Source organism: Pipistrellus hanaki (genome assembly GCF_964339955.1).
Source record: "Pipistrellus hanaki genome assembly, chromosome: 2".
Taxonomy (NCBI): domain Eukaryota; kingdom Metazoa; phylum Chordata; class Mammalia; order Chiroptera; family Vespertilionidae; genus Pipistrellus; species Pipistrellus hanaki.
Window position 1 is genome coordinate 46,506,063 of NC_140504.1, and position 22,260 is coordinate 46,528,322.

The 22,260-nt window shown below is 36.9% G+C and overlaps 1 protein-coding gene across 2 annotated transcripts in view; it reads right to left on the reverse strand.

Moving 5' to 3' along the window:
- The window catches only part of ATP13A5 (ATPase 13A5), a 94,921-nt gene that overhangs the window by 70,539 nt on the left and 2,122 nt on the right, over positions 1–22,260 (reverse strand). The window contains exons 2-7 of one of the 2 annotated variants that reach the window (XM_084872834.1): positions 12,592–12,765; positions 11,442–11,588; positions 11,131–11,201; positions 10,945–11,025; positions 4,809–4,878; positions 1,134–1,268 (exon numbers count right to left, since the gene is read on the reverse strand). In XM_084872834.1, coding sequence (XP_084728960.1) covers positions 1,134–1,268; positions 4,809–4,878; positions 10,945–11,025; positions 11,131–11,201; positions 11,442–11,588; positions 12,592–12,765 — 678 coding nt within the window. The remainder of the gene's footprint in view (positions 1–1,133; positions 1,269–4,808; positions 4,879–10,944; positions 11,026–11,130; positions 11,202–11,441; positions 11,589–12,591; positions 12,766–22,260) is intronic. The other variant, XM_084872835.1, reaches the window with a different exon arrangement.

The window sequence follows — 22,260 nt, forward strand, 5'->3', positions numbered from 1 at the left end:
GGGATCTAGGAATTAGCAGGACAGCCTATGAGGGGCTTTAAAAGTGAAGCTTTTAAAAACCACGTCTGATTAAGAATGTGCTTGCATGGAAAACATAAAGCTACTATCTAAAACTAAATTGGAGTCTACCATGGGAGAACATTTAGTCACAAAGGAAAATAGCCTGTCTTACAGCATGAAGGACATATTGAAATACTGCATTAAAAGAGCTCAAAGAAATAGGGTTTGGAGGCAGATGAAAGCATGTGGTGCTGCCATATTCCATTTCCAACTGTCCCAACCAGGGTCTTTTGGGGAATATGGACATGGCATAAGTAGGGATTTCTCCCTCTTTGACTGAGATTATGAGCTCTGAAGGGTTATTTATATACCTGAGACTGCTGTGGCCATTTTTGCCACAGTATTGAGAGTCTCTATCTGGATGTAAAGACCACATATTGTAAAACATCATTTCTCAAACCATGACTCATAGAAAAATGACTACATGCTTGAGTGTTAGGACAATATCAAATTATTATAAAAAATTCATAAATGCCTACTCTTGAGTTCAGTAGTACTTAATGAATCACAGACAAATAAATAGTTTGTAGACTAGCCCCAGTCCACAGACTGTACTTTGAAAGGATTCTGGTAAAGCAGGGTGAAGAGATAAAGAGAAACAGATTCCTATTCATTGTTTCAGTACTGGACCTAGATCTATCTAAATACAAACAACCCTAAAATGGCTTAAGTAAGTTGCTTAATTTAGCTCAAGTTGGGTTTTTGTCACTACAGACTTGAAGCAGTCTTTATTAAAACACAGCTAGGATGCTGCCAATCATTCTTTCTAAAACCTTGGCTGGCATCAGCATCATTAATCCATCACAGCATTCTTTCCCATAATATTCAGACACAGCATCAGAGTCCTTCAAAATATAGCCTTCAACTGATAATCAGTTTCCAAAGTCATTTAAACCTACCTAGTATTCCTGAAGCCCTCCTCCTGAGATCTCACATGAGTAAGTCCATGCTTTTTTCTTTGTTTTGGCATATGTTTAACAAAGCAAGTCCTTGCTGTCAATGCAAATTTCATGTACTTTGTTTCTCAAACAGCCAGAAAGTAAATAGAATCCAACTGTGATTTCAGTTCTTACCTGTCGCAAATCATACACAGTTAAGACAATGGAGATAACAGACAAGATGATGATGGCCACAGCGTATTCTATGTAACCTTGAGACAGCCACAAAGTCAAGGTAAAGGCTTGGAACACATAAAATGGATTTAAAACCTGCAGGTACAAAAATAACATTTAAGTCGCTTAGAGTCAAGATGATGTCATTTCTTTATAGAGTTGTATTTCCCATTTTTTATAGCATCCAACAACTTCTATTATTTCAGAATACACTTAGAACTCCACTTAGAACTCCATTAATTTTGGGGTAGGCAATGTCAAGAACATAGAATGTAATAAGGTGGAAACAAAATTATTTTAAGCACTCAAAGGCATGGCCACAAATTGATCATTCTTATTATTTTGAATTTTCAAAAACACATTACCAATATCAAAATTCAATAATTTACATTTTTAGACATGTTCACCCCATAGTAAACAAACTTCAGTTTACTCTCATATTAAAACAAACTTCAATTTTGAACATTTTTACTGCAGGGTTTTTCCCCCCAAGTTATCACAAGCTATAGATTTAGTCAAACGGTGTAATGAAAATTAAAGATTTTAATTTTACCTAGACATTTAAAAATAACCTATTCTTATGGTACAGATCTTAGAAAGATCCTCTGAGAGCCAGTCAAGTCAGCATAGGCCTTCCCTTGTACAGGAGGAACAGTGAAGAAAAAGATCTTATCCAAATCTACAGTAAAAACCAGGGGCAGAGTGCACTGCCAGCCCCAGTGCTAGCTACCGATACAGGTATATTTTGGTAATACTTTAAACTACACTCCCTGCTGATTTCTCTATTAATGATAGTAGCAGAGAGAGCAACTTGATGGGTTGGAGCTAGAGATGGTCAGGTGACACACACAAGTAGTGAGAATTAAAGAGCCTATCTGAGCAAAGCAAGGATTCTTGGTGAAGCGCTCTTTATAATGATTATAAATTAGATGAAATACCTAAAACCAGTGCCATTCTTTCTTACCTCTATTTTTTATAGTTCTCTAATATATTAATTGCACTTCTACTTTAGTCCTAAAAGTGAACTGATATATCCTTAAGAAGTGAATAGGCTGTACCTCAAGAGTTTCTTAAATCATTAGGCATATTTTATATATTAAAAAAGCTTTTGTTCCTTAATGGTTCTTTTTATTTCCCTTGCACAATGCCTTTTTTTAAATTCAAATTATAGCTTTTCTGGTTTGCTTGGCATAAAATGTTCTAATTATGGATTACACATTAATGATCATATGTTTTCCAGTTTATGTAAACTCAGTAGAAAATTTGTTAAATACTTCTTATTAAATATCATCAAAATTAATGTAGTTCTCTTATTCAATATTGTTTTGAAACCAAATGTGAGAAAAACAGTTTTAATTGCTTTTTTTTCTATTAAAGGCCTGTAAGTAGGTGCCAAAAAAATACTAGCACTTCTTTCAAAATAGGTCTATTGACACTTGGGAGAGTCTTTGGCAATTTGAAAATGTACTTGAATAAGAAGTTTAAGAAGTGACCTTCTTTTCCAGAGTGGCAGAGTCTGTGTATATGTGGGGACATGGGGTAAATGGGAGATCTCTGCACTTTCCACTCCATTTTGCTGTGAACCTAAGATAAAGAGTCTAATAAAATTTATTTTATAAAATATATGACCATAATAAAAAATAAAGTAAAATTACCATCTTTGTGGATTAGAAATAGACTAGAAACATGCAATTGAGTGAGGACTAACATGATCAGCCTACTGAGTTTCAGACAAGGACAGAAGAGGGATAGACAGAAGCTCAGTTGTAGTGGGAGTAAGACAGAAAGTGCCCAGAACCCAAGCTTGCAGAGAAAAACAGGGATAGCAATGGGGTTCCCCTGCCCAAAAGCAGAGGTTGAGAAAAGTCATAACAAGCGGTGGTTCACCAGCGGAGAGAGAAGTAGGACAGAACAGAGCTCATGGTGCAACTGTGAACTTGTCCAAGCCCCAACCTGGCTCAGCTCCTGCACCACACGGATCCCTTAGGGACAAAGCCCAAACCTTTAGTATAGGCCCTATTTCAGAACTGGGGACCTGAGGGGACCAGTAAGAGGCAAAACGCAGAGCCACTAAAGAGAGAGAGTGAGTACTTGAAGACAGACAAAAATAAAGGAGGGGGGAAATCCCACTTGAAGTGAGTTTACCAAAAAGAAAAAATAACTTCAAAGCACACAAAGAAAATATTCTAAAAAAGAAAAAAAAGAAGAAAAAAGCAAACAAAAACCTGCCAACAAAAGAAGAAATCATTCTCAGAAAATGGAAACAGCAGAGCAATATAAATAAAAAAGACCAAAATAGTATGTCTAAAACCCTCAAAAAATCATAGAAATCTAAGCATTGCCCACCCGCCATAATCACTATCAAAAATTTAAGAAAACAAACAGGAGGTTATAAAACAGGATTCTTCCTGCCAGAAGCCAATTCCAGCATGTCAGCAGGATCTGGGAATGGCTAAAGGCATTTCCCCAAACCTGAAAAGGATACATAAATTGATTGCTTGCTGCCAGGCAGTTGAGGGTATCACAATCTACAAGTTATTGCCTCCTGCTGGCCAAACACCTGAACAGCCTAAGGCAATTCCCCAATCTGACAATGGATTCTGTATAGGAAACACTATCCTTTGAAGTGTATATCTCCATCTTACCTTAGGACAAATTGTGTTAATAAAAAGCAAGGGGTCCTGAGACGAGGAGAACTTAGTTCCTTTAGCTAAGTCTTCTCTGACTCCCTAAAATGCCTTCTAAAAATATGTTTAATCTCTGGACTCATTTAATTTATGCATAGTGCCTTCTCCAGGCTCCTGAACCCTCCTAGATGCTGGATCAAGACCACTGGCATCTTCCCTCAGACTGGGAAGAGATTTTGTAAAATAGATTTGAATTTAAAACAAGTGATTATTGAAATCCTAGAACAACAATATACACTTTTAAAAATATTTTAAAGGTAAGAAAAGCATAGACTAAAGGCAATGGGGCAATAACAAAAAGAATATGCATGAAACATAGATTTTGTTCACATTGAAGTACCTGTGTGTTGCTTAATATTCCCCAGAGTAGTAAAAAATAAAAAGTAAAGGGTGGGATAAGAAGAGAGAGTTGAATGTTTGGCAAGACAGCCAAAGTAAGTTGTTAGAAAAGAAAGAAGAAAAGAAAAAGCTTATTGCGATGGTTCATTTTATGTGTAAACTTGGCTAAGCTTTACTGTTCAGTTTGGTTAGACCCTAGACTAGATGTTGCTGTGAAGGTATTTTGCAGGTATGATTAACCTTTATAATCAGTTGACTTTAAGTATATGAGATTGCCCTTGATAATATGGGTTGAAAAACCTTAAGAGCAATAACTGAGATTTCCCAGAGGAGAAGGGATTCTACCTTAAAATTGTAATATAGAAATCCTTCTGAGTTTCCAGCCTACAAGTTGCCCTACACATTCCAGAGGCAAGACAGGGACATCAATTCTTCTCTGACTGCCTCCCACCCTACAGAGTTTAGGTTTGCAAGCCCCCACAATTGTGAACCAATTCCTTCAAAAACATTCACATCTATATGTAAAAAAAAAAAAAAAAAAAAAAAAAAAAAAGCAAAGGAGGAGAATTTTTTTGTTTGTTTTTCCAAAAAGAAAGCAAAAGTTAGTTACCTGTTTAATAAGCAGCTTCCATATGGGTTGAATTTCCACCTCAATGGCATTGGGCCCACACACAAGTCTCCTGTAGGAGATTGGTCATTGATTAGCATCATACTTCCAAACTCATGAATAAGTGGGTATAGGCCAAACTGAGCAGAAGTCACTTCTCTATTTGGATTTTGTGCTTTCAATTACAAATGAATGTGTAAATCCTAAAACACTGGTGTATTTTTAAAATGAAAGTCAATGCATGATGAGCAAAGCTGTTTTCCTGGGTTAAAAATACCTTAAGTGTAGTAAAGAGCCAAATGAAATTAGAAAGTTATTTTGAGTTATTTTTAAATAAATTGATTATACTCTAAAAGCAGGTATACAACAAATAAACAAAACAAACCCTCACACACAGAAACACCACAGACATAGATATGTTCCTGGAATGTGCAGGCATTCTAGATTACTCTTGATGTTAGGGATCATGTCTGTCTTAAATTGGTCTCTCCAGCATGTAGGACAAGACCTTAGTGTATGAATTAAAAAAATACAGGAATGAATGAGCCAACAAAGGAAGATCATAGGTGGTCTTTATGACTAACATCTTGCAAATCCAAACATGTGTACATTACAACAAGAAGCCCTTGTGTTTGTATAGCATTTTACAATTTATAAAGCTCTTACAAAAAGATTCTCCCATTTGAAACTCACAATAGTCCAGAGGAAAGGGCTAATATTCACATTTTTCCAAAGGGAGAAATCATGGCGATTGCATGTTTTGTCAAAGGTGTATAAATATAACATAAAGAATGCAGTGTGACTTTTGAGCAGAAATGACAGTTCAGAAACCACAGTTAGCCTTTTATACATTATCTCCTTTAATCACCACATTATCCCATGAGATTTTATATTATCATCTTTATTTAAAGACAAACAGAGTTCAGAAAAACTAAGTAGTATTTCCAGAATATCAGAGTTAGAAAGAAGCAGAGCCACGCTTCACAGCATGGTCTCTGTCACTCCACTTCTCACTCTGCTTTGGGAAGGACCAGGGGTCAAAATCTGCAAAGTAGATCTTTGGTCTAAGGTATAAGAGGAAGTAAACCCAGGTTTGTCTGACTTGTAAGCCTTGCTGCTCCAAGTAAAATTATTACTTGCAATGGTCAGAGAGAACTCAAAACAAGGCCTTCTGGCCCTGGGACACGGAAGCACTGAGGTTCAAAGATGTTGGGAAGCAGAGAGGTTGAACTGCATGTGCTGCTGTTTGACTTCACAAGTTTCTAAACCCCACACTGAAAAGAGACCATAACTGAAGTCATTTTGGTGCTAAAGATCTTCTTTTCCAGGATCCATGGAAATAATCTGTTTTTGGCCAAGAATCAGATGATGAACTTGGTCTTTTCTCTGCTTGGAATGCCCTTCCCACATTCTTCACTTTGTAAAAGCCTTCTCAGCCTTTGAGAGCCAAATCTGGTAATAAAGCCTAGTGGTTGAAAATGTTGAGATATAACAGACTTGGGTTTGAGTCCAGCTAAGCCTCTGTTCTTGCTTTTTGCACATGAAACCAGTTTTCCCCACATCTTTGCATGGCTCAGTTTCTCATTTCATTCAGGTTTCTGTTCAGGTAACACCTCCTTATTGGAGCCTTTCCTAATAATTATTGTTAAAATAGCTACCCTAACCCCAGTTAGTTTCTCTATATCTCCTCAAGCTATCTCACATTAAAGTGCATTTGATAATATAATATTACATCTTACTTTTTTTACCTGTTAATAAGCATGCAAACTATAGACCATACCCTCCACTGTGATATAAGCTTCTAGAGGACACTGACTGATCCTGAATGTATAAAACAGGACCAAATACATATTCTGCATTCAAGAATGTTTTGTTGGATGAATGACTAGGTGATTGAGAGTTGAGCCTTAATTCCTTATGGGTGAAATGGGTTTCATAATACATGCCTAATAAAATTGCTATCAATAACAAATGAAATGCATATATAAAGCATTTAGCATAAGTGCCTAGGACATGACCAACTGAAGTCTTTCCTACTCCAAACAAGCCTTCTTAATAACAGTATCTACTTCCTTGAATTGTTGTTACATATAGTTATATGTATTTCCCTTAAATTTCCTAATCACTCTTTAATTGCATAGATAGAGTTTTTTCAATTCTATTTTTCTAGCATCTAGAAGCAGTGTCTGACACAGATAATGTTCTCTAAATGTTGGACTTAATCAGTGAGGACCTTTGTGATCCATGTCTAGAATACCCTCTCCCAATTAGGGCTAAAACCCCAGTTTACAGAACTATAGCAGCACACATGTTAGGGAAAGTCAATTCAGTGAGGAATAGGCCCAGGGCCTGATGCACTTCTGCTTTTCCTGTGGTGAGATGGTCTCTGGTGTTTCTAGTAAGGGAGAGGAGCTCAGCAACCATGAGGACTGAGATCCAGAAGATGAAATTTGCCTGAAAATTATTCTCTTTAGGGCTTATCTGGGCCATGTTGAAATCACCCCCAGCATGCCCCTGCTGCTTCATCTTTTCCAGTATCTTTTGCCAAAAATATTGTGTGTTTAGGGATTGTGTGCTCATCTCAGTCTCAGCACAAGCCAAACAGACTTTTCAGGGACATGGCTGGGCAAAGGAACATATGTTGTGTGCTAAACACTTTAGGCTCCATTTGGTGAAGACTAGAATGGTCCCGACCAGAGTAGGACTATGTTAGAATTATTGGTGAGCTTTTTCAAGCTACATATGATTGTTCTGCTTCCATTTTGATAAGCCAACAGTAGAGTGGGTGACTTGTAGTTTTTCAAAGTTAATGCCATATCATGACACACTCTGTGAACTCTGGAGTTTTTAGGAAGCAAGTTTATAGAGTTTTTAAAAATTCTCAGGTATGAGGGTTTGGAAAGTAGAGGACCAAGAGGGTAGAGGGTGGAGGTGGGAGTTGAGAAAAGCCAGGCAGGATTTCCCCAGAATGACCCAAGCCTTAGGCTTACTGGTGTCACCATAGTCCTTTGATCTGAACCAGGTATTGAAGTTAAATGATTTTATATCTTGAATGGACTCATCCTCATAGAACCAAGGATGTGACAAATATCTAAAAGAGAATGTGGATCTCAGTGGCTCATTCAATTTGTACTAAATACCCTATATTATTTTAAGTAATTTATTAACTTCTAACTAAATGTTAAACATTGCCTCTCTCCTCTACTCCAATCAATTTTTCCTTCCTAAGCATGAGTGTCTACAATTGAAATGTTTTCTAGGAACAGAGCTTGTGAAGGGTATAAAAGTCATGGTATAAAAGCATGCTTTCTGTTCTGACTTTTACTACCCACAAGACCTGAGGAGTAAAAGAGTAGGGTTTCAAAGCATCCTTTTCTCTCTCCTGCCTCCTATTGGATCCTTCTTTCTCTCTGTTTCAAAAATCTCTCTTCTCCTGGAAAGCTTCTACCAGCTTGGGGCTGAGCATTAATGAAATTTCTATCCTCCGCTACTAACAGGCATGCCTTTTTGCTCAATGGTGTGGCAAATGTTGAAAATTAAGTTTGGCCCTGCAGAACCACTGAGCCTAAGGTGAGCATCTCTTTTCCACTCCATGTTCAGGGATGTCACACCAGTGGGTTAAAATCAGCCATGGTGAGAGTAGTTCCAGTACAGAAATTGGCAAACTCTATCCATCAAAGCTTTTTTTCTTTTAGAGAGCTGGGTTACCAAGAAGGTAAATTGTTTGGAGCTAATGCCATTAGGAGGTGCCTGATATCTCCAATGCTAGAAAGTTCCCCTTGTCTTTTTAGGAGATTAAACAATGGAGGCAAGAGGAGGTATGAGCTGGGTAAAGAGAAAATGAAGAGATGCTCAATTTAAAACTGTCCTAATAGGAAGACTATGAGATGGATGGGAAGTGAGTAGACTTGTTTTTCCCATAGGGGCCTGTTTCCATGAGATAAGGGAATTAACTCAAATGTCCATGAACCTACCTAGGAACAATTCCAAGAAGGAAACTTGAGTTGAGTTCATGAATGAGTGAAGCTAGGAGCATAAAACCTCCTGGGATAATCTTGCTTTCATTCTGATGCCCTTTGACAAATTCTCTTCATGGTAAATGTATCTCTTTTCATGCCCTGATTTACTTTCTGCTACTTAACAGTGAGGACTATGTAAATCTGTGTATTTTCTATCCTTTCCTGGCTACTTGGAAGGCTAAATGGGAGATTAAATTTAGACTGTGGATTTTCATCATCTGAGATTTGGGGGTATTTCCCTTCCTTTATTTCACATATCATGCCCTTACTTTTCATGCAAGCAAGCTCATGGAAATTGATATCACTCACCAGTCATATTTATTTTTAAAGGGTTAGTTTTACACTAAAAAATGAGGGGGAAAATAGGGAGAAAATGTTCCACATTCTATTTATTGTCTTTACCCTCCAAATAGATAAGCCCATAAAATAAAATATGTCTATATGTTTATAAGTAGATTATCTCCTCAATTCTTTTTATTTGGAAAACTGTACTCTGTCTTGTTTATTAGATTGTCAAGTTCTTTATTGTGTGGAGCAGATTTAAATTTAATTATGTATGATGTTTATCAAAGCCTGGGCTTGATAAATAGGGACATGTGAGGTGGCTGCACTGATGGAAATCTTTCCTGCAGAAATGGTTTTCTCTACAATACATCTACATTTATCAACTAGATTTCCTAAATGCCTTAGATCAATCTTTTAAAGTTTTATGCTTAATGTTATTAAATCAATATGTTTTAATGAGTTTGAAAACTTTTGTACTCAATATATTAAGCATTGCATCTAAAATCTCATGTAATGATACCTTTTGAAAGGCATTTTGCAATATTGTCATAGACTAGATGCTTGCTTTATTTTTTCATAGTGTTCAAAGAGAAAACTTACAAATAATAGATCATCAATTGTCAGAGTTGGGGTGCATAAGAATTATGAGGGTGCCTGATAAATATGCAGTTCCTTCTTACCACTACTTCTACCTTCTACTTACTAAATCAGAATTGTGGGAGTAGAGTCCAAGGACCTGTATTTGAAGCTCCAAATGTCTTCTTAGCTTGAGAATTAGTGTTTAGTATAGGTAGAAGGTAGAAGTAGTGGTAAAAAGAAACTGCATATTTATCTGGCACCCTCATAATTCTTATGTATCCCAAGTCTGAGAATTGCTGATCTATTATTTATAAGTTTTCTCTTTGATTGAACACTATGAAAAAATGAAGCAAGCATCTAGTCTATGACAATATTGCCTGACCACAAAGAAGATAATGTCCTTAAAATTGGAAGAAATGAAGCTGCTTATTAAAATTTTGGGAAGGCTTGCAGTGGTTTTCTTGCAGATTCCCCAGAATTTACCACTTCGGTTTATAGATGAGGAAAGTGAGGACTCTAGAGCACAGTGAGTTAATGCATAGCCTAAGCATTTCCTATGCTACTACCATTATTCTTAACCTATGTGCTACTAAAGATATCATTCTCACAATCATACAACTATTCTTTTTCTCTAGTCAGTAAATGTTTCTGGAACGATGACTAAGTCTTACTTGTTTTTGACATCCCTAATATCTTGCAGAGTACCTGGCATATTAGAGGCATTTTGTTAATAGATCTATGAATACTTTCATTCATTCTTCATTCATTCCACAAATATCTGTCCAGCTCCAATCATGAGTCAGGCACTGTCCCAGGTGCTGCAAATACAGTAGTGAATGACAGAACCAACTGAACAAACAAAATCCTCATCTCCAAGGGCTGTTCTTTAAAGTAAAATGCAATCATAATATAGTCTTTGTCTCTCTGAGGATGGGAGGATTAGGAAGCTGATGTTTATGAAATGACTCAAGATGTTTTTGAGAAAAAATAAATAAAAAGACAACACAGAGAAGATTGTTGTACAATCCTGAAAGAAAGGATCAAATGTTATTTGATTGCATGGTTCTTTTAGACGTTTCTTTTTAATAAGTTTGCTTATGATGTGAACAATTTAGAATATCTCTTCTGATACCAGCAAATGAGCTGGGATTATATGAAGCTGATGAAGTGTTATGACAACAATTCACTGAGCACACGACATTTGATATTACACTTTCTGCTGGCAGGATTCTCTCAGGGAGTACTGCAAATCCTACCTGACCTCCCGCTCTTCATGGGTCAGACCCAGGCTGAACATATGATGGATGTCATAGCAGGAGTGGCTGTCTTCCAGCAACCTAGGATGCAGTGAGGACAGAAACCACATTTCAGTTCATGGCATGCAACAAACCAGTCTTCTTCCCTTATATCCTGATGCAGAACCAAGGAGAAGTCAGACTTACCCAACTTTCTGGAACCTCTTCTCCACGTTGTCCCAAACATACCTAATTTTCTGCACTTGGATACATCGTAGCTGCAATGACAAATGTGATAGGAAATATGTCATTCATAAAGTCAAGCTTATCAGGGAAGGGGAGGCTTGTTTAATGAAGGTCCTTACACAGCCCTCCCTTTTGTCAGTAGATAGCTACAATTTGTCAGTAGATAGCCGTGGGATATTCAAACCTTGTCTAATAAACACTTACATAACTTTTTTGGGGGGCAAAAAAAAAAAAAACTTACCATAACAATGCAGTCTAAAAAAATCACTTACTTTTAGTTCTGGTTTCAATATGGCATGGTTTATGACAGAATGGTGGTCAGCTACAAGGGGCTCTTCCGGGTTCTTGCTTATAGGAAACTTTAGTGTGGCTAAGTAGAGGCACGTCACTTTCTTCCTGATATATCTTTGAAATTCATCCTAGAAATAACAGTCCAGCCTGTTATTCAGTAAGGCACTCAATCAACCAAGTGCTGACCAGTGTTTCCCAAAGTTTGGACTACAGACAAAATAAAGATAAAAATTATGAACAACAAATACGTAACTCTCAACAAGTGAATCTAAAAACGAAGGAAATTTTTTAAAAATCTGATGAACAATAGTAACTGTTGAATATAATAGAATCAGAGGTATGGAAGGGGTGTGAACTGACGATTTTTGGGGGAAAGGGGAGAGGGGGATGTGGGAAGAGACTGAACATAAACTGTGCACCTATGGATGAGGACAATCCGGGGTGGGGAAAGGGCAGAGGGTGGGGTGGGAACCTGGTGGAGGAGAGCAATGGGGGCGGGGGGGCGGGAAGAGGAACATTTGTAATAATATGAACAATAAAAATTTATTTTAAAAGAGAGCATCAACATTATCTTGGAAGTTGCTAGAAATGCATATTCTGAGTCCCACCCAAAACCTACTGAATCAGAATTTCTGGTGTTACGGCCAACAGACTATATTTTAAAGAACCCTCCAGGGGATTCTGACTTGCACTAAAATTTGAGAACCACTGTGCTGGAGAATACAAAGAAAAACACACTTCTCAGGAAAAAGCAGAAAATAGTTTCTGGCTATCTGAAGGTCGGATCTAACATGTTTAAATGTCTAATTTCCCCCAGAATACATACTTTTGAAAGACTGAACGATCATTCCCTTGTTACATTTCTAAGAGCTGTAACACTGACAGCCACTGTTCGTGCAATGGCTAAGAGGAATGCCAACTACCCTGACATGGCAGAAATTTCCCCAATCTGACATGCAAGAAATGGCCTTCCTTCCTGGGTTAAAATAAGAGATGTCAAGTAGATTGCAAAGGTAGTTTTGCCATCTCCTATTTTGTGACAGAAAAATTCTTTAAATGAAGAAAGCTCTCCCCTCTGAAGTGCTAGCCAGACATTGGTTGTGCCACAAATGCAACACAATAGGCACCCACGGTTGTTCTTAGCAGAACGGTATCTGCTTCTTGTAAGGGGCACAGGATGCATGTGGCCCACACTCTCCACTGGGGCCTCCAGTAGAACACCAGCAGGAGGATCCCACAGGTCATCACCGATGCCACAAGGCAGAAGGCTCTGCGAAGACTCTGGGTCTGGTAACCAAACATCTCCTGCAGGGAAAAGAAAAGATCACTCTATTTTTTCTTTTTTTCACATAAACATATCATTTTGAACCTAGAAACAGAGATTAGATGTGGGGGGGTGTTGATGGGGAGAGAAATCTGGCTTTGGCTGGTTGAATCAGATTGATTGCTCACAGCTGTCAGCTGATAGAGTGGAAAAAAAAAAAAAAAAAAAAGACTCATTTTACTACCCTGGCATCTGGAGCTAAGACGTTAGATAGGAGAAGCAAGGAAGGGTCAGAATTATTTGGTTCTAAATACTCTTAAGAGTCACCGCATAATTTTATAAAATACTTAGTGCTCTGGACCAGCTCTGGACCAGTTCTATTTTCTTTAAGTATAATTTTTTTTAAAGTATTAATATTAATTTACTAGAGAAAGATGATAAAATAACAATAGAACATGATCCACACTTAATGTTGGCTTTATTCAAAGTCAGCTTTGTTTAATGATAATAGGATTGAGAAGCATTAAAAGTATTAATAACTCTACTACTTTCTGAACCAATAAGATGATATAAATTAAAAGATTATTTGGGACATGAAAGACTTTCAAAAGACAGCTTAAAGGTATTCATTCAAAGAGTAACTTGATGAAATAGTTCTACTTTTAGTAATAGGTTAGTTAATTTTTGTTTACAAATTGAATAAAGACTTAAGATCCAGTTTTAGGGGAAAACAAGTAGCTGAAAATAATATATTTGTTTAAAGCCAATTTATAGTTTCCATCTTCTACAATGAAGACTCACAGTATCGTGTATTTGTTTTTTTAATTTCTAAAACTAGATTTTTTAGACAATGAAATGGTGGCAACCAGGGGATTGATGGGTGGGGAATAAGAGTGATGGTGTCTAAAGATACAAACCTATAATGAGTACTAAAATAGCCATAGAGATTTAGTGAACATAGACAATAATATCTATTTACATAAAAGATTAGTATGCTAAGTGTCTGTTCAGGTAGTGATATCACCTAGCAATGCCTGGCTTCCTCTCCCTAGTGACAACTAGCCTCCTTGCAGTTTCTTCAGACCAGGAACTTGAATTACTTTATAGCCAGGTGCAAACATTTCACACTATAACTTAATGTCTGTGAAGTGTTTTCACATGCTTCATCTCATTTGATCCTCACAGAAGTCCTGGAGTAGGTAGATAGGAGACTGGGTGGAATCCTGTTTTCTTTTCATTAGCCAGAAAACAGATTTAGAAAGTTTAGAAACTTGACCTCACTGAAAAGAAGTAAGAAATTGTGGACCTTGAAAATGACTTTAGGTTTTCTCAATGCACAAATTATAGGCAAACACTGTTGCAGTTAAATATTTCACCCTTTATTCTCCCTGTGTGACCTAAAATAATAATCTTCATGTTGATATTTACTTCTGTTTTGCTGAAAATTACCTGAAAGATAAGTTGGGTGCTTCGCTGGGCTGGAATAAAAGTTTAGCTGCATCAGAAAGTATTCTAAAAGGCTAAGTTGACTCATGCATGCATGATACATATAAAGCTCTCACTGGCATCAATCACAGGCATGTGTTTTCATCTGTCGTTGTTGATCGTGAATTTGATTGACACTTTTATTATAGAGAAAGGGCGAATAGTAATATTAAAATATTTCTTCTAATTAATTTACTTTCAATGTGCACAAATTTGTGCACCATGCCACTAGCTGTACTCTAAGTATGTAATGTGATAAATATGATTACATCAGCAACCATGTTACAGTATATAAATATACTAGAGGCCTGGTGCACAAATTCATGCACCAGTGGGGTCTCTGGGACTGTCCTTTAGGATTGGGCTGAAACAAAGCCAGCTCTTCAACATCCTTTGAGGGCTCCCAGATTACAAGAGGGCACAGGCCAGGTTGAGGGACCCCACCAGTGCACCATCAGGGCTGGGAAGGGATGCAGAAAGTTGGCCAGTTGGGAAGGGACCACGGGAGGGCTCTAGGACATGTCTGGCCTGTCTCACTCAGTCCTAATCAGCCAGACCCCAGGAGCAAGCTAACTTATAGGTCAGAGTTTCTGCCCCTTGGTAGTCAGTGCACGTCATAGCAAGTAGTTGAGCAGCCTTAGCATATCACTAACATACTACTCTTTGATTGGTTGAACGGACTACTGGACAACTGGACACTTAGAATATTAGGCTTTTATTTACAGGGTTAAGGAAACATGCTACCTTAAATTTATACAATATTACCTGTCAAACTTTTCCAATAAAGAAGCCTAGATTCTCTGTGTATTTGGTAAAGCCTGAGGGATGTTATTATGAATGACATTGTTGCTATACTATGATTTTAGGTTCTGCTATTATTTGTGTGTGTGAGTGTGTGTGTTTTTCTATGACTCTGAACTCCATGTTCAGATCATAGAGCTGTAATATCAAGGAAGTAAGTTTTCACTGAATTTCTGTGGCATTTTCAAATAATAGAATCTTCTGAATTTTATAACAGTTTTGATTATTTATAATAAGTCTCTTGGCTTTATTCTTGGAAAAGTTTCATCTTCAATATGACTAATTTCATTAAGTTTTTCTAATAACTCTGTGGTAGATGAAGATTTTTAATAACAGGTGTTGAAAGTAATCCTTAAACATAGTGGAGAGGTCACAGGCTTAAGAAGCAAAGATGTAAACTTGAGTCACCTGCCTGCCAGTTATCAGTTATGTGAACTTAGGTAAATCTTTTCACCTCTAGGGAATCCCAATTTACTCATCTACAAAAAAAAAAAAAAAAAAAAAAAAAAAAAAAAAAAAAAAGTAGAAATATATGCTTTACAGGGTACTTATGCTCAAATGAGATAATGTCTCCTCAAATGCTCCACAAAGTAATTACAATTTTAAAAGTTCCTTTCCACTGTTCCTCAGCACTCTCACCCACCTGAGGAAAGATGTTCATTAAGTTTAGTGATGCAGCCACTGTATCTTGAGATTATTCACACTAAGGTTTAAATGTTACTTAGAAGCATGTGTTCACTCTGCTTTTAAGCATATTTTCAGTTGGTCTCCTTTCTCCCGAAACTTCCTTCTGATTCTATAAACCTGTTTTGGTTTTATTTGTGAATTTACTTATTTATAGTTTTATTAGTTTTGTCAAATAAAATGTATATGCCAGTCCACATAGTAGGTCATAACTAATTGAAAGTATTAGTAACTGTACCAGTAGGAAGATATAAATTAAGAAATTATTTGTGGCCATGAAAGACTTTGTAAAGACAGCATAAAGGTATCACTTATTTTACTTAGTGATATAGAGGGATTTAGGGCCAAAGCCCAAGTGTGTGCAACATAGATGAAGAAGAGTTAGACATTTTAGTCCAGCTTATATAAAAAATGACATTTGTAGCCGAAACCGGTTTGGCTCAGTGGATAGAGCATCAGCCTACCAACTGAAAGGTCCCAGGTTCGATTCCGGACAAGGGCATGTACCTTGGTTGTGGGCACATCCCCAGTAGGGGGTGTGCAAGAAGCAGCTGATCAATGATTCTCTCTCATCGATGTTTCTAACTCTCTATCCTTCTCTCTTCCTCTCTGTAAAAAATCAATAATATATATATATTTTAAAAGAATTATAAGGATGTTTCTATTCCTTTAATCCATGTTTCCACACCATGATTCCACCTGAGGTGCACCCCCCTGTGTGGTCCTGGACCAGGGGACTTGTGCCTGCCACCACCCCTTCACACACACACACCCCTCAGGGCTTGACAAGGGAGGGGCTGGCTAGGTCTGGATCTTGCCCAATGGGGGTGGGGCCAACTGAGTCTGGGTCTTGCGCAATTTTGAGGCACCGTGAGTGTGGTGGGGACTTGACTCTGGGTCCCAGGGCATATCCCAGACTCTAACAGGAGGAAGGCTTTCATATACATTTTCTAATTTGGTTTCATCTCTGACAGTTCTATTATAGAGAAAGGGCAAGTAGCAATATTAAATTATTTCCTCTTATTAATCCCCTTTTAATGTGCATGAATTTTGTGCACTGGGCCACTAGTTTTAAATATAAAGGAACAGAAATGAGTTAGTTAAAAGAAGCAGACAGTGTAAAAGGAGGAAAAAGGGGAAAATGTGTCGTGCAAAGACTAACAAAAGAAAATTCGTATAGCTATATACACATCAGATAAAATTGAATTAAAGGAAAGAAAAATTATGAGAAAAAGGACATTTCATAAGCTAAAAGATCAATAGGAAGACAATAATCCTAAATTTTTGTGCACCTATAAATATAATTTCCAAATTTTTAAAGTAAAATTGATAGGAATTAAATCCATTCTCATCATTTCTCAATAACTGATAATAAAGTAGACAAAAAGAAAACAAAATCAGTAAGACTACCAGAAATTTAAACAACCTCATTAACTAAATTGCCCTAGTTAACAAATACAAAAAAATCACAGCCCCAAACTGCATGATTCAAATTATGTTCAAGTACACATAAAATATTTACCTAAATTGACTGTATTATGCAATGATGGCATTATAATTAAATTAGAAATTAACATTATGATGACTAAAACTCCCAAATGTTTGGAAACAAAGAAACATATTTCTGAACACCCGTGAGTCAAATAAGAAATTACAACAAACATTAGGAAATATTTTGAACTGAATGAAAATAAAAATTAAAAATAGGGCCCCAAACTGCAAACATCTAAAAATACATTAACAGAAGAGAGATAAATAAATGTGTTTGCATACAATGGAACACTACAAAACAATAAAAAGGAATGAACTTCTCTCCCATACATTTCACAGACATTATATTGAGTAAATCAAATATCATGAAGCAATGCACAATTCAAAGTTCAAAATTAGCAAAACTGATGAAAGCCATTAAGATAAATTAACTTAATTTTTTAATGTTTTTATTAATTTCAGAGAAGAAAGGAGAGGGGGAGAGATATAGAAACATCAATGATAAGAGAGAATCATTGGCTGCCTCCTGCACTCTCCCCATTGGGGATTGAGCCCTCATCCCGGCCTTGTGCCCTGACCAGGAATCCAACCATGACCATCTGGTTCATGGGTCTATGCTCAACCAGTGAGCTACACTGGCCAGGCTATTTTTTATAAATTTATATAACTATACCCACTGTATTTATATGTTAATAAAAAGTTTTAGAAAAGTAGAATGAATTTGTTTATTAGACACTCTATTCCAAGCAGGTAGAATATATTCTAATTATTTTAATAATATTAAATTGAGAAAGAAAAATTGGCAGCATAATATTATAAATAAATAAAGAGACAGAAAAATTACTTCTATGGAAAATAGGGGGTTCAGTGACCTGGGAAGACTGTAGATGCTTCCTGGTGTGGATGATTGGGAAGAACTGACTTCTCTTACAGCAGAGGTAAAATCACTAAGATGGAAAAGAGGTTTCTGATCATGACTCTGCTTATGGCTGGAACACCTCAATCAAAATGTCAGCAGATTTTTTTCCCTGTTTGTTAAAAAAGTAAAGCACATAAAAGTAAGTAAATAAATAAATAAGAACTTGTAAATGTCTTGTAAATATATGTTCAGATATTATTCTTGAGCAAAGTGAGCAGAAGCAATGTTTTTGCTTCTTTGATAAACTGACCTCATAATTCTTGGTAAAATTCTTTTCTAGACTATTTCTCAGTCTTACCACAAGTTATAGTGCTGGATATGGGACTTGAGGTTTTGTCTAAAAGAATCACTATTTTATCTGGCATTCTGTTAACCAAATACTCTTAAGGGACTGGCCAACATTTGTGTGTTTCTACATTGACTAGTTAAACTCAAGTATAAGTTAATTGTTCTAAATGATTAGTCTTCTGATATAATAAGAGTCCTTGAGAGTTGTCCTAGATATTAATACACTCCTAATAAAATCCACTAAGCAATGCAGGAGCAATATTCATACCATAACAGAGGAAGGTAAATAGAATCCAGGTCTTATAAATGTAAGGATACTGGGGACAGAGGATCAAATCTCAACCACATTATACATGGTATCTTGTAGTAAAGTGAGTTTTGTCAACTATGACCTATGTGACCTCCAGATTTAACTTCTCTAAGTCCACTTCCATTTCTGAACTTAGGGAGTTTTAATAACACACCCTTGGAAGAATAGTAGTGAGAATTAAATTAGGTATAGGTATTGAGCATAAACCAAGCTCACAGTCAATGTCAGCAGGTGGTTTGATAACAGGCCAATCAAAGGAAGAAAGTGGTGGCTGTGAAATATAGAGTCAAGATTGGTAATGGAAACAGGCTGTGTTCTAGAGAAACCCAGATCTGCCACCACCTATGAGTTGAGTTGAACAGTACACAGGTTGTGCGTTTCTTCAAGGAGACTGTATTCTCTCTAAGCAGTGATGTTTGCTTACTTTTTGTTTCCCACCAGAACTCTGTATTCCAGATCCCAGGAGAGGTATCACAGCCTTATTTCCCTTTTTCTAAACCCAGAATGTGGAAGAAGCAGAGGCGTTAGGAGCAACAATAAAATACACACATGCCTTTTGACAAATTAGAGCCCTGTGGGAGCTTATCAGCAGAGCCTCTATTCTTTGTACCCCATCCCTATTGCCTTCTAGAAGTCAGCACTTCTGTTTCTTGCTCCATCACTTACTAATTGGGATCTCAATTAATGATTTAAATTCCCTTAACTTTAGATTCCTCCTGTGATAAATGTGGTTGATTGTAAAATGCAACAGAAGTAGTCTGGTATAGCAGTTAAAAGCTGGGAATATGGCATGAAAAAAACAAGTTCAAATCCTCTACCATGTAGCCACAAAAAGTGACCTTGGGCAATCCACTTTATTTCTCCTGATGACTTGATTTTCTTCTCCATAAATGAGAATAACAACAATTATCTTCTAGGATTGTTGTGAGAAATTAACAAGATAACATATGCAGTTCAGTTCCTGAAACACTTTGAGCACATAGTAAGTGTTGAGTTAACATTATCTTGAGTGATATACAGTTCAACAAAATTTCAAACCATTGTAAAATGATTTGACCACAGGCAATATTCAGAACTCAATGTTATTTGCCAAAACCAAAAGTTGTATTTCTAAAAGTGGTTGATCCTTAAATGGCTTAAATGGAATTTTTGCTTTTTCACAGAGCACAAATTGTCCAAGTAGAAGTCAAATACATGCCAAAAAGAAAACTACTCAACTTTGTAATATATGAAACTGAGAAAAAAGTTTAAGTTAAATACTAAATTGATTCAAAGATTAATTATATATTATATATTATAATATATGAATGTGCATGCACATATACACATGCGCACACACACATATATACACACACATATAAACAAACCAGCACAATCATTCTTCATTTGTACAGGAGAAAAACAATGTAATAGAACACCCTCTGATGTTATGTAATGTCATTTTATATATGTTGCTTAGCAGAGCCTCAATTTCCTTAGTTATAAAATGGATATTTAAGGCATTAGCTCATAGGGATTAAATGAGAACATATATGAAATTCTTGAATATAAATGGCACTTTTTCAATTACTATTTTTTCTTTCTTTTTTTTATAGGTAACTTTTATAGCTGCCATCAAAAATAGAACTAATTGGCTAGATTCCTCAGGAAAGAAGAATTTTGAGGTGCTGCTTCATCTAAACATGTTTTCTTTCAAAACTCTCTGTTGGGGATTCTCTTAGTCATATGGAACTGTCCCCCTGGTCACCACCTGTCCTTGCTCCTGGATTTTCATTGCATCTGGAGCACTAGCATTTATGCATGACTGGTTTTGTGAACAGTCCTTTTTAGTTTTTGTAAATCCTTTAGTTCTATGTTCACTGTATGTTTATCCATTAAAAATATTTGTTGTGCACCCACCATGCACAGACACAGTAGTAGTAGTATCCTTGGAATGATATTCTAGATGATAGCTCATAACACTTTTACTTACCTAAAAATTCTCATAGCAGCACAAAGTTATAACTTAATTTACTCAACTAAGACATAAATAATTCTCAGTATTACCATTATCTTCCCTGAATGACAAGGCCATTTTTTTCTATGACATGGCTTTTCCATGGGTGATAAGGTCCAATAACCTTAGAGTAAGTTAGCTTTTTCTACATAGGCCACAAATTTCAGTCCATTGAATCCAGACCAAGAAAAGGTAATATTCTGTGTCCTTTCATGATACTAGAATTCATCATGGTTTAGCTTATTTACTTTTAAAAGCAACCATAACAGCACATTTCTATTCATTATTCATTGTTTTCTTTATCTGGACATGCCAAATTGTGTTCCTTTATGTGTTAGATTAGAAGGGCATTCTTAAAGCTCTCTTATCTTTAATTCTGCCATGTTTCAAGGTTATTTTCTTTAATGTGAAGATAATATTGTCTGTATCAATGGACCCTGTTAGTATGGACCCTGTTGACTGTTGTCAATGGACCCTGTTGGTGTTTCTCACCCTCTATTATTGCTTGGGCTTGGCCACATGTAGTAACTTATGGTAGTTATCACTAGTTACTAAGCATTGTTAATTGTAGTTTTCTATACTTTGTCCTGCATTCATGCCATGGAGTGCCTTAGAGTGGGATAAAATGTCTTTTGTCTATATTAGATGATAAGAACTAACTTTGTAGCATGGTGACTCTTGTGGGTTCCTGGACCCAATTCCCACTATGTATGTTTATGTGACGAGAACAAGGCCTTCCCACACAACACAAAACAATTCTCAAACACCAGCTGGGCATCCTTTAATTCAGCTCCATTCTGACACTATCTGAAGTGATACCACCTGAAGATAGCATCAGATTCCACTGTCTCTCCCCAAGTCCAGACACCAGTTGCAAGTCCAAGTAGCTACTTAATACTTCTAACCAACTGGCTACAAATTGGAAGTTCCCAGAACCCACCCCTTGACTTTGGTTAACTTTCTAGAGGGGCTCATTGAACTCAGAGAAATATCTTACTCACTAGAACACTGGTTTATTATAAAAGGATATGATGCAGGAACAGATGGAAGAGATGTCTAGGCCAAGGATTGGAAAGGGCACTGAACTGCCCTCTCCTATGGCTAACTCCCAGCACCTCCACATATTTTTCAGCCAGAAAGCTCTCCCAGCCCAGGCCTTTTAGGTTCTGGGGGAGGCTTCATTAACCAGATATGAATGACACTGGTCATTGGCAAGTGACTCAACTTCCAGCCCCTCTCTCCTCCGGCTCTGGAGGCTAGTGCAATGCCTGCGATCCATGCTGATTCAGCAAAGTGACTCTGAGCTGCACTTGAATAATCTCATAGGCCATCCCCACTCAAATAGGTTCTTTATGGGTATTTGATTAAAGAAATTCATTATTTGCCCAAATGGTGTGTGGTTTTCACCTCAGATCCTCTCACATGATCACAAGTGATTGTACTTGAGATGATTAATGCAAATAGAAATCAGAGTGGGCCATGGGGAGACCTTTGGGAAAGTAAAAACAAGTGGGGAGAGGTTGTAAAAGCCATGACTGATAGCCCTCAAAGGCTGGGACAAG